At 36.0% G+C, this 12,998-nt stretch overlaps 2 protein-coding genes across 2 annotated transcripts; both read right to left on the bottom strand.

The window, feature by feature from the left end:
• Positions 1–1,769: 1,769 nt before the first annotated feature.
• On the bottom strand, positions 1,770–4,134 carry LOC113756066 (monocopper oxidase-like protein SKU5). Its single transcript, XM_027299867.1, has 7 exons — positions 3,988–4,134; positions 3,789–3,898; positions 3,323–3,593; positions 3,105–3,234; positions 2,654–3,014; positions 2,133–2,501; positions 1,770–2,034 (listed from the first exon to the last, which is right to left on the bottom strand). The coding sequence occupies exons 1-7, from the start codon at positions 4,132–4,134 to the stop codon at positions 1,770–1,772; spliced, it is 1,653 nt and encodes a 550-aa protein (XP_027155668.1).
• Positions 4,135–5,268: 1,134 nt separating this feature from the next.
• Positions 5,269–8,768, bottom strand: LOC113763372 (ras-related protein RABC2a-like). Its single transcript, XM_027307146.1, has 6 exons — positions 8,471–8,768; positions 7,994–8,062; positions 7,372–7,437; positions 6,587–6,708; positions 6,081–6,209; positions 5,269–5,670 (listed from the first exon to the last, which is right to left on the bottom strand). Exons 1-6 carry the CDS (start codon positions 8,625–8,627, stop codon positions 5,560–5,562), a joined length of 654 nt encoding a protein of 217 aa, XP_027162947.1. The 5' UTR covers positions 8,628–8,768; the 3' UTR covers positions 5,269–5,559.
• Between the last annotated feature and the right edge of the window lie 4,230 nt (positions 8,769–12,998).

Genomic DNA, 12,998 nt, shown 5'->3' with positions numbered 1-12,998 from the left:
CGACTTTGGGAATGAGTGCTATGGTTGTGTGATTCAAAGCCTTTAACATATGACCCGAATGAAAGAAACTTTTGATTGCTGAAATGATGTCATTTTTAAGAAAGTGCCAATATTTCTGAAAGAAAATTGGTGTCATGCCATCAGGGCCCGGGGCTTTGGTTGGATGCATAGAAAAAAATGCATCTTTAATTTCTTTTTCCAAGACTGGTTGGGTAAGAACAGTGTTCATGTGATCCGATATTGACTGTGATATTCCCTCCAGAACCAACTCAGTTGGGGTACCTACCTTGCTAGTAAAAAGCTCGTTGTAATGTTTAACAACTTCTTCTCCTATTTCCTCCTCAGATGTGGTCCAAGTTTTGTCCTCCCTTTGTATTCTTTGCATTTTATTTCTCTTCTTCCTACCTTTAACACTAGAGCCGAAAAAATGAGTATTTTTATCCCCTTCCTTCAACCATTGCACTCTAGATTTTTGACTCCAAAAGAGTTCCTCTTCATCGTATGCCTCCTTTAATTTCCTCTTGAGCTCCTTAGTAGCAGCCTTTTTGTTTTCGCAATCCTGTCCTTGAAGGTCTAGCACTTGTTTTTTCAGGCCATCAAGCTTGCTTCTAGAGTTGCCTTGGAAGGTATTTTTCCATTTCAAAAGAGCCACTCTGCAATTCGCAATTTTCCTATGCACTTTGAACATATTCGAACCAGTTTGTGCCTCCTCCCAAGCATGCTTTATGACTTGTTCTACCCCCTCTTTTTTCATCCATCTCTTATCAAAAAAGAATCGTTTTTTTTTCTTAACCTGTATAGGATTGGAGTCTATTAACAACATACTATGGTCTGATCCCAGGGTCTCAATGTGTTTGACTATGGTTCTGTCGAAAATCTGGCTCCAATCATGACTTACCAAGGCTCTATCTAATCTTTGCTTGATTTCCCCTTCATAAGACCAATGGTTACTCTAAGTCCAGGGGTTACCTTCAAATCCAATGTCTATGAGTCCATTATGTTCAATGAAGTTGTTAAAATCTTGGAATGACCCCTGCTCTCTTTTCCTACCTCCCCACTTTTCCTCATTTGAGGTAATGTCATTGAAATCACCTGTGATGATCCACTTATGACCCCATAATACCTTTCTTCGTTGCACCACTTCCCATTGCTTCCTCCTAATTTGATCATCAGTACCAGCATAAATGCCAATGAACCACCATTCCTCATTCTTTTTTGTATCCTTGATCTGAAATTCCATAGTGAAAGCCGTACCCTTTGAAAGAACACAAATTGCAAGGCATTGTGGGCATCAAATATCTATTCCTAGAACATAATAAGAAGGAAGAATAAAATAGGAAATGTTAATCGATTAAAAGTAATTAGTACAATTATGAAGTTGTACATCATCGCATAAAGCCATATCTATATGAATATGGCAATACTAGCTAGTATCCCGTTTATTACAATAGAGAACTCAAGAGTATAGTAGTATAAGATACTATCAGGTTACAAGATCACAAGAGCAGTGTTGTAAATACGAATCATCAACCAAATCAAGCAATGTTTATCCTCATTGGGGAATAGGAGCAATGGGTCCCGAAAGAACTGCAGAACAGCCGTCTTGAGTAGCTAAGGGCTTGGTTGTGCAACTGGCGAACTAATTGGTGCATTGGACTTTTCAAGTATTCCTGTAGACAGCATCAGTGAAAAAGCAATTTTAATGAATGGTTTAGATGAAATGCGGTATTAGGACTAAGCTGCAATTAGGCACAAGCTGAAAGGCGACTTCACTGACCACATAGGAGGACGTTTTCAGGGGGTGGGTTTTCCTTGGCAGGGTTGGGATCACCGTCATTTACCCTGATGTAAAGTTCTTGTCCCAGATACCAATTTTTCAAATGCTGTGATCTTAGGTTCCACATTCCGGGATTGTCAAGGAACACATACACTGCTGTCCATCTCTTTGGGTACACTTGCACAGTGGATCTAACAACAGGATCAAAGAGGTTGTATGAAGCTCTTGATTCAGGTGTCCAATCTCCCTCACCAAATCTGAAAATTTAGAGAATTTATCATCTATTCCTGTTATGATTCACAAAAAAATAACAATACTGCAAAGTCCAAAACATGTGATGGTACAAGCAGCTTACCCAACTACATAGAACCCAAAGCCATCCAAGTGCCAAGAATCCACCATGCCTAGATCATTCTTGAGCACAATTTCTAGCCACCCTTTATGTATACCACTTGCAACAGAAGCGCCGTATGCAGCTGCATCATTGATGGCCTGAGTAGGAAATGCATCAAGTTGGTAGACACCGGATCCATTAACAAATTCATCAGCAAGTTTAAGTGGGGTGTTTGGAGCGAGATATGACACGTTGTTCACTGCAAATCGTGGCAAACCATCAATTTCGGTAATTGATCCATGGAGAATAAATGTCTGTGACAGGGTTATATTTGTTATATTGAAGGTGCCTTGTGGATTAGGCCTTGCAGCTCCTGTGGTCAAGTTCCACCTGTTCAATTAAAAGGCATATATAGACAGCATAGACATGAGATTCTGAAAAATTTTCATCGTAGATGTTGATTGACAATTCACTTGAGTAGCCATGATTATTCCTTTAAAGTGAACGAAACAAATTTTCAAATGAGAAAACTGCTAATTAACCTGATTGATTTAGCTTGACCAACTGAGAAATCAATGTCATATGGATCAGGCCCACTTGGTAGAGGTCCGCTCACTGTGTTAGCAGAATTGGCATAGTGTAGCAGTCCTTTTGCCACAAGGGGGCTACCATCACTTGCATTGAGTAACTTCGGAGTAGCCACCATGTAATAATCGGATTCATCTTGATCAGCAGTAACAAGAACAGAATAAGACTGACCTACATGAACGTCGAGAGACTCTAGAACTACTTGGTTTGTGTAAGATCCTTCAGTCTCAACCAATACCATTTGATGATTTTGAATCCTAAAGTTGAAACTGAAAAAACTTCCAACATTTGAAATCCTGAACCGATATGTCTTCCCTGCAATCATAAAAGTGGCTCTGATATTTATATTGAAAAAAAAAAAACAAAGTGAAGGTGAGTTACGGAATCAGTAGATTGTCTCTTCACCTTTTGTGACAGTGAAAGACTCGTGTGTTTTTGAGTCAGGGTGTCCATAAGGTCCGTTTCCATTCATCAGCATTACATCAGGAACAGCACCAAATACAGGGAACTTGCGTTGTGTGGAAGATCTTATAACCTGAACCACATTCCAGAGGTTGAATGAACTAAAGGAGTGTACTTTTGTGCTCCAGTTTTATAATCTATTTAAATTTTATGTTGATTACCCTGTAGTCAACATTAAACCAGTCACCAATGAGAAGATCAAACTCAGCTTCTGGTTTTCCGAAGGGGACTGAAATTACCACCCGGTTGTTAACTCGAATTGGACCAAATCCTCCAGCAACCTTCTGAAAATTGATGGAGGGGAAGTAGGTGAAAGTTCCAATCTGATCTTTGGTCTGAAATACGTAAGTCCAGTTTGTGCCAGGTAGAATGGGGCAGTTGGTGCCTGAAACTCCATCTTGCCATGAATTCAATCTCTGCTGAATGCCATTCCTGGACAACTACCAACTTGAATCAACTTAAGCATCCCAATGATAGGTTAAGATTAGTATTCTTACTGCTATTAAACCGCAATATGCAGTAATGTTTCTTAATGCAGTGAAGCCTTGATTTGGTCTGTCATCCTGTCAAAAGGTTAGAACATTCTTCAACTAAAAGCAGAAAGTACGCCAGGCATGAAGATCATACCATGTTATAAGGAAAGGTTCGTCCAGGTTGTTGAAGACATTCACATGAACAAAATCATTAGTTGTGGCATTGATGAGAGGTCCTGGAAACATTCCATTAATAGTTATAACCTGCAAAATACATCAATCTATGCAGTTAACAAACCAATCTACAAATGTCACACGACTGCTATTCAGTATGAAAAGGTCTAGCCACCTACAGGCTGAGGAGATGAAACTGGTTTAATGGTGGAATCCAAAGAAACCACCCATTCATGATAGATGTCAATGCAATTTGTTCTAGCAAGAAGCACAGGAAAAACTATAGCACATGTCATTAGCCACCTGCAGTGGCTCAAAGTTGCCATTTGAATGTAATCAAGTGCTTTTCTCTAAATTCTTGTCACTCGCAGAAGATTAAACAAGGTTAAACAAGAAGCTTCTCTTTCAGAAAATAATCATCTAAGTGAAAAAATGAGCAAGGAGAACCAAACAAAAGTGAGAATATCAATGCTGCTTTGTCCTCTCTATAGTATAAAAGCCGGCAAAGTGAAGATCATGGAGCACTGGTGTTTCTTACTTCTTAAATTCTTCAGAAATGCTAGTCACTTTGTCCAGCTATATTTCTAGTTGATTCCATAGTAGCTTTGAATGCTTCTGCTGTGGCATATCATATCCGAGATTCGCAAGGCTAAAAATCTCATGATCTTCACTTTCCCGGAAACAAACAACATAACGTTTGATATTGCCCATCTGTTTTCTTGCAGTTGGAGTTTTTTCCCGACTGGCAAATTGTAAAGCTTGACAGTTTCAAACACTAGTCACATAATATAATTATGTCCTCGACCTTATTCCAAATCTCTCGATTATGATAAAATCATAAATTTCTGATATCCACTTTTTTGTGTTCCGACTCAGTCAGGGATTCAATCCAGAATGATCAGAATCCCATCCAATTTACCCAAAAACTTATTAGAAGAAACAAAAAAGCAGACCAATAGCTTTGTCTAGGTAACACACAATCCACAGTGTCCAAACCTCATTTTTCTTCTCAGAAACTAAATGGATCGGCCAACAAAAAGATTTTTAGTACTAAATTTGAAGGAAGGAAAAAAAAAAAAACAAGAATAGACTGCTAATTTGCTGGAGAACATAGTTTACCAAAGTTTAAAGAATGGAAACAAAAGATTGTGCTAAAAGTGAGGTTTATTGTAGTGAACTACTGTGGATTTCAGCCCTACGGTTATAAGGTAATCAGACATCAAGATGAGTTTGTAGTACGTTAATCAAAATCCTGAAACTTAAGTCGGCCTCCTCAAGTCTATGTAAATATCATCTCATACAAAACCAATCGATATTTGTATTTGGTCTAGTACTAATCTGGCCACCGTTATACTGTTTGATTGACAAAAGAACATAATTCTATTTCACTGCAGTAATGGCAAATTAACGTGCAATCAAGCAAGTGTAACAGATAAAAGAAGAGAAAAATGTTACGGCACTCTCTTTTGTACAAGCCATGATGATCAATTCATCACGTACTTGTATATGAACAATGCTGTGTTTAGCTTCCGCTCGAGTTACATGACAAATTTTATCCTTCCAAAAAACCTGCTAGGTAATTAAAACTTGATGAATAAAAAAAAAATCAAATTTACAAACACTATATGCTATAAATGAACCTCATCTTGCTTTACAAACAACACCACTGGCACACTCTTCTTGCCTTCCAATGCTAACAACGCCAAAAGGGATGCGAGTGTCTACATTTTACTTTTCCACCCATAATCATTTTAAGAACAACAATTACTTCTACTTTCAGCCTGGTAAAGCTGCTTATTTTCTAAAATCTGCTTCTTCACAGCTGTAGATCCTTTCTCCAATAAACTAGGAGCCTCAAGTATCTGCAAGTAATAGAGCAGTTAGCGAAATTACTAAGCAAGAAAATACCACCCTTCATAATCACGATGGTAGCACCAAGAACTGATCAAAGTTCTTTAAAACTAATGGCAAACAAAAAGAGCCAAAATACAGTAAGAATTATACAGTTTTCAAAATTTGGAGCTGATGTTTGAACACAATAGATGTTAAAAGAATAGTCTGTAGTGCAAAGACACAACACCATCTAACCTCTTAGCTTAATAAATCACCTCAGCTGAGAGTCTTTCAGCTTAGAAATCTAGGTCAACTCTACCATTTTGCCCAATAATTATGTAAAGCTTGAACCATTTGCATTTTGTCATAAAATCCAGAATAAAAAGACAACTTTGAATCATGCAGAACATACACAAAAAAAAAAAAAAAACACACTTACCTTAGATATAAGTTCTTTAAAACACTGCTGCACATTTGCTCTGGTCTTAGCACTACATTCAAAAAATAAACATTTGTGCTCCTGTGCCAGAGCCATGCCTTCTTCTACGGTTACAGCCCTCTCACAATCCTGAAAATGAGTAAAATGAGGACCTCCCATCCTTTTCAAATAACCATGACAGAACCTTAGAAAAGGATATTTGATGATTCTTATAGAATTAGTAAAGCAATTTCTATAAATATTTTCTTAAAAGGTCATTGCATATATCTGCACTGATTGATGCATTTTCTAGAAGTACACCGAATTTTTTGAAATCACCAGAATCTTTTATAGAAAGAAAGTTTAAATTTGTTAAAAATATCCTTCCTTCCAACTATATTGTCCAGCAGAATCTTAGACGGGTCCTTTTGTGATGGCAGAGGTCGATTCTAATCTTAAAAATATCCTTCATATTAGTAACTTTGGTAGAATCTGAATATGTTAAAAAGGGTAGGCATGTAACTCACCCTATCGACTTTGTTCCCGACTAAGATCCTGATACAATCATGATTTGTGGAGTAAAGCTCTACTTCCTTTGCCCAAATTTCCGATAAGTTTGTGAAAGTCTCTCGCCTTGTTACATCATAAACTAAAATGGAGCAACAAACATTAAAGCAGTTATCTTCACCAATTAGTGCAAAGACCCCCACAGAAAACCAAAAGGAGATAATATTAACATATCTTACAAGGGATGACTAAATATGTGGTAGTTGAACAACTTCTTACAGGATATTAAGCTTGTATATATTTCTAACTTGAACTCGAAAATGCTAACTGAAATCTTAGTGAAACCCTGGATTTCTTTCTTGTGTCTGCTCTTCAATCACTTGCACGCCCAAAGATGTACCAATAGATTAAAGAAACTAAAAACAAACTTGTCATTAAATTTAGACTAGAACCCTGCTTTGGAACAGAAGGGTGCTGGTCATCTAAGTTAATAAATATAGATTATGATGCAACATGGCCGCAAGGCTGGCATACTAAGTATGATATGAGAGCTCAAAGCCTCTTCATTGGTTTCTCTCCAAATCCAAACGCCTCGACTGCATGGTCTCTTTACGAACTATTACAGATTGTTCTAGCTCCAGAGGTTAGACAATTAATAAGATATGCCATCACCAGACAACAGTTCATGCTAAGACATATATTAGCACCTCGGTCATATAAATAAAATGAACAAAGCTCAACCTCAACTACTATTTGAGCTATGTAATCACTCAAAAAAGATTCAGGAAAGGGTATGATATCTTACCAAGTATAATTCCATGTGCCCCTCTATAGTATGAGCTTGTTAATGTTCCAAATCTCTCCTGTCCAGCTGCAGTGCACAAACAAAACATGCATTTACACCACCCCTCTAAAAGAGAAAGACATTCCCGTGTGACCAGAAACATTACGAGGCAACAAAAGAAGAGAGTATGCATTTCAAGAGTACAAAAAACATTGTTTGCATTCTGGTCTGCGATCTAAAACACCAGATTCCATTTCTAGTCTTACAATTCTATTATCACATAGAAGTTTGGTTATGTAAATCAAGCATTATCCCTTGTTCCTCCGTCTCAATTATACCCTTAGCTTTGTAGGAGGAGATTTAGCCTACAACTGTTAGAGCACACAGCTTTTATGGGCATGACAGATGCGTACAAGTCTTCCCATGTCAGTGCTTTCTCAAGCTCTTTCAAATTTTTTGGGTGGAATACTTTCGACAAGAAAAAGAAAAGCAGGGACGAATTCAATTGGAGTTGTGAGAACTGCTAATATGGAATAATATACAACGTTTATGTAACCCAATTACAAATCATATATCTAGATGAAATAGAAATGAAAAGCAGTAATATCTACAAGAACTCCAATTCAGCTTTACGTATAAAAACCTGTATCCCATATGGTTAGTTTCATTCGCTTCCCTCCAAACGTCAGCAGCTTTATCTTGAAATCTACACCTGCAGATGTTACATCATCAGCAAGACTTAATACAGAAAGATTGAATTCTGCCGTTTAAGGAATGAAGCTCACCCAATTACACCTTATGTAAAGTTCATTACATCCCAAACAAAGAAGTGTATCATATACTCACGGAATTCACAAACCAAAATTTAGATAAATCAGAAAATTAGAAAGCAAGTATACATACCAAGAACTACCATAAACTTTTATATTGAATCCAAAAATCCCAACAAAAAAAAATGGCCCCTAATGGACAAAAGCTTCCAAGAACCAAGATTGAGTCCTCGATGAACTCAAAACTAAAAATACTAACGATACTGAGCTTTAAACCAATAATTCAATTTAGTCGCTAAATAAATAAGCAGAGAGCAGACAGAAATAAAAGGAAGTAAGACTGATTGTACCAATGGTGGGGGAGAGATCTTGCAGATACTGTTGCGAAATAAAACTGAGCACCAGACTGCTTTTGCCAACACCTGAATCACCTATTAACAAAATCTTGAACGAGTAGTCATAACTATTACTACTATTACTCCTACTATAATTCTTCATCGAAGCCATCTCAATTTTCTATGAACTTCGATCAATGCAAGGAGAAGAAGATCATCATTATCATCGAATTCGAAATTTTGAAGTTCTGGAGAAGCAGTTGGTATAGAGTTGGCGCCTGGGCTGGCCCCTGGCTGATGCGTGAGACAGGGAGTGAAAGAGAGGGAAATTTTACGAAATTCGGACAAACGTCGTCTTTTCCTTGAGACGGTTGTAAGTTGTTTGCACACATGGCCGCATCAGGACTTGAGAGCCGGACCCACTTGACAACACATTGAACTCTTTTCTTCGCTAAACAACATATTAATTCAATCGACAGGCACTTTCCGATTTGGCCTCTTGTGAATGAATGAATGTGTCCGAGCTTTCGTGGATTTCATGGAATTGCAAAAGTCTTTTGAATTCTTCCTCGTCTTGGCATTTAATTTTGAGAACGATGAAAGATACTTTCATGTGTGGATTAATTATATTATCGTTTCAGGTTTGATCGTTTATGAGGATAAAGTACTACTACTATCAAGGAACAGTAAGAGGGAGTTGTGTTGAACAATTCATGGGAATATTTGTAAGAGTTGATGTGGTAGGTAATATACTGTATGTAGATTCTAATTTGTTTTAGTTCAAATGCTAAGTCAAATCAAGTCACGCTCCGTCCTAATAGTAGCCAAATTTGACGATTTTGATATCTTCATCCAGCAGTTCAACTACAAAATGGTACAAACTGCTAGCTAACCAAGTATGATGACAATTAACAAACTTCGGCCTTGTTTGGTAGACAAGTTTTTTTGCCAAGTAGACAAGTTTTTTTGCCAAGTTTGTCTGCTACAAGTTTTTTAAAAACTTTAACTACGATAACATCAAAAAACTTCTCAAAATTTTTAAACTATACACTTCAAAATATTAAAAAAAAAAAAAACACACTTCAAAAATATTTTTAAAAACTTCTGCAGTAAGTTACAGTAACATTTTAGACAAACACCCAAAAAACTCACTTGCCAAACGGGGCCTTGATGTTACATGGTCTCCACATTCAATCTCTGATCATTTTGTTTTTGTTTATTGCTTAAGTTTTATTGTTATTTTTTATTTCTTAAACAGCAAGGAGTTTTAACTTTACTGTAGGTTTAAGTATGGAGTTCACTTGTCACTATCTTTGAAAATAGCATGAAATATTTAATATTTGTTATCAATCTTTTCTCTCTATTTTGTTTTGGAGCATTAATACTTTAACCCCTTAAACAAATGAGGTAGTCACACGTTATCATCTACCTTTACACACAAAGTAAAAGTTTAAAAAAGAGCAAAAATTTTCGCCAATCATTAAATTATACCTCGCGTTAACTTTTGACTATCAGACTATTTTTAGCCTTAAATTACCCACTTAGCTAACTAATCAATACATTTGTGATTATTTCATCTGATTTTGCTCTTAATCTACAAAATAAATTGTGCAATTCACATATCAAAATCTAAACACTTTTAAATTGTTTGACTATTTTCTCTATCTACCTCTCACATACACATACATATTTTTCTTTCTTTCTAAATGCACAAACAATATAAGAACATAATATTTTTGTAATATTTCAATTCAACATTATAATTTAATTAGTTATCAAACTAATATAATTTAATCAACTCAATAACTTAATACTTTCGGCACTTAATTTACAGAATTCAAATTTCATATTTTAATTTTATCAAACAAATGCTAAAAATCATTCAAAACCTCTCTAGAGAAATCAACAAACTCTCAAAAAAAATCACCTTTAATTCCGTCAATTAACAAATGATTCACTGCAGTCTGAATTCAAATTAAATTCATTATTTTTTCCCCAAGATTGAGCTTACCTTATAATCAGAGAATCGCATGAGCTTTGTCCCAAAATTTTCATAGGACTTTGTGCAAAATGGTGCTCTCAAGTCTCATCCCATGCTGACGCCTTGTATCTTCACTGGATTTTGTAGCTCGATGAAACTAAAGCAGTTAAAGGACTAACTGCCGCGATTCATTTGTTTTAATTGGTCCACAAAAACAAAGAAGCCCTTTTGACTTTCCTCTCTTCTACAAAATGTAACGAATATACAGCAAAACCCTTTTGTCCAATCTAAAAAGTCTAATCTAATGTTGCATCCTTTGGATTACGGAACTACAAAGCCGGACTGCGGTCTCTTGAAAGCGGGCAATCATCCATTTGGGCCAATCAAATCGAATCAGGAAACACAGCACGGAAGTCGTTGCCGTACCCAATACCCAATGGCTTAGTGGGCTGCAAGTCGTGAAATTCCAACGGTCCCATGCCTGTAGTCCACGACGACTACCAAACACCATGCAACTGGCAGCTCTTCTCAGACGTCCCACCTTCTGACCAAAACCGTTACAGTGGCGGCGTGAATGATTTCCGGGCAAAAGTATCAAGCGTTCAATCGCCCTTCTAAAAATCAAAGATTGTAATTTTTTTTTTTTTTTTTGTGAACATATTTTTAAATTATTATTTTTTATTTCATATATTAAATCCTTATAACATATTTTTTTTTTTTACAAAAATTTCAAAAATAACAATCCAAACGGCTATAAATAAAATTCATCCAATGGTGATTTGTCATTTGTTCCGGTTGTTCAGGGATGTAACTGATTATTCTGCAGTGCTTCGTATCAGACTAGCTGTTGTTTACTACAGTTTATCTTGCTACTAGTGCTGGACAATTTTTTGTTCACCAATGCAAATCACACATATTGAGTGGTCAATCTTGACGTGGATGACAAAGAAATCATGATCATCAAGCATTTGAGTGCGGTCAGGGGTCACAATATCTGGAGATCTTTATCATTATCCAGCCGCAAAACGGAAGAAAACATATAAATAAAACGCCAACTTCGTCTGCTGCAAGCAATCCCAAGTCCCCAACAATAATGTTGTGATACATTCATATGAGCGGGGAGCGTCTTTTATCAACCTAGCCAGATTTGGAAACACGTAGTAATTTTTGTGGACTGATGTAATTAACCCATTTAAGCCTAATCCCCCAACCACAAGTTTTTTTCTTTTTTAATTATTATCTTGGTGTTGAATCACGGTCTTATCATGCTTGTGCAGAAACATCAGACTACTACTTTTCATAATAGTTGTGATAAGTTTCCAAAAGATAACTTTGCCGAGTGTTATCCTATGTTCCTTCGCATGCTTCCAAAAGTAATTAGAATTAATTTGGTATACGTTAGCACTCTTAAATACATGTCATTTACTATCCATTTGAATTTAAATCTCATTTTTTGCACATATAATGTACATCTAAGGATATCAATATATACAGTGTCAATATACAAAAGATTAACCCAAACAATTATCCGCTTCACTTTTATTTGAATATACACTTCAAATCATGGACTAGTTTGTCATTTAACTAGTACTTTATCCGGAAAAAAAAAAAAAAAAAACTGTTGTGTGGCTTCAAATGTTACCTTAATTACAAGTTCATTTGGTGAGCGCGCTCCATATTTTTAAGATCTCTGTAACTAATCCTATATATCTGACATGCAATTTTGGTTGAAGGGCTTAGAGGGCATCATATTTTTAATGAATTTTTCTAACAGATATCCATAAGACATTCATTAACATACTTAACATTCATCTAACTTATTAATATATACATATATTAACAATTATTACCCTCCCTTACATTTATTCATTTTTTGTAATTCATTTTGTATTTTAAAAAAATAATACCTGAAATATAATTTAACACCGAGATTGACTTACGAGCGCCGGTTAGATGGAATTTTTTTTTTTTTTTTATGTGAAATGAACACTTGGCCAATTTCCTTAGCCGAGATATTTTCAAGTGACAAATGGGCTTTGTGTGATTACCCTTTTTGACCGTTATTTTGGTCGCTGTCCCCCTGCTTTAATGTGTTGCGACTCTGCTCGTGAGTTCTTGGGGCCCATCTTAGAGTGGAGGGCCACGAACCATTAATTCAATCACACGGATAATCATTTGCCTTGCCATGCATCTATTGGGCCAAACAGAAAAATATTGCTCAAAGTAGAGCCCAATTCCTAGAGTGTTGACGAGCAATTACTTTGAGATTACAACTTGCGAGTGCTAGCATTTAATCAAGATTCTGTCTCTGTCATAATTATCAATATTATCATGCGAAAATTACACCACTGTTCTAGTATTTTTCTTCTTTTGAGTGCTTTTTCTTTTTACATTTCTAAAGTCCAAATCTAAACATTGTTTTAAAGAAGTAGAATCTAACCACTTGAAACTATATATATTCTTGTATCTAGAAATGTGTTAAAGATTTATAGATCTTGATATTTTAGCCTTGTCTTCTATTCCACATTATAAGTATTGATATAAAATATTTATCTTTTGACA

The sequence above is a fragment of the Coffea eugenioides genome, chromosome 2 (assembly GCF_003713205.1).
Source record: "Coffea eugenioides isolate CCC68of chromosome 2, Ceug_1.0, whole genome shotgun sequence".
Lineage (NCBI taxonomy): Eukaryota > Viridiplantae > Streptophyta > Magnoliopsida > Gentianales > Rubiaceae > Coffea > Coffea eugenioides.
The sequence above is the reverse complement of the archived record's forward strand: the minus strand, read 5'-3'. Positions and strand labels throughout refer to the sequence as shown.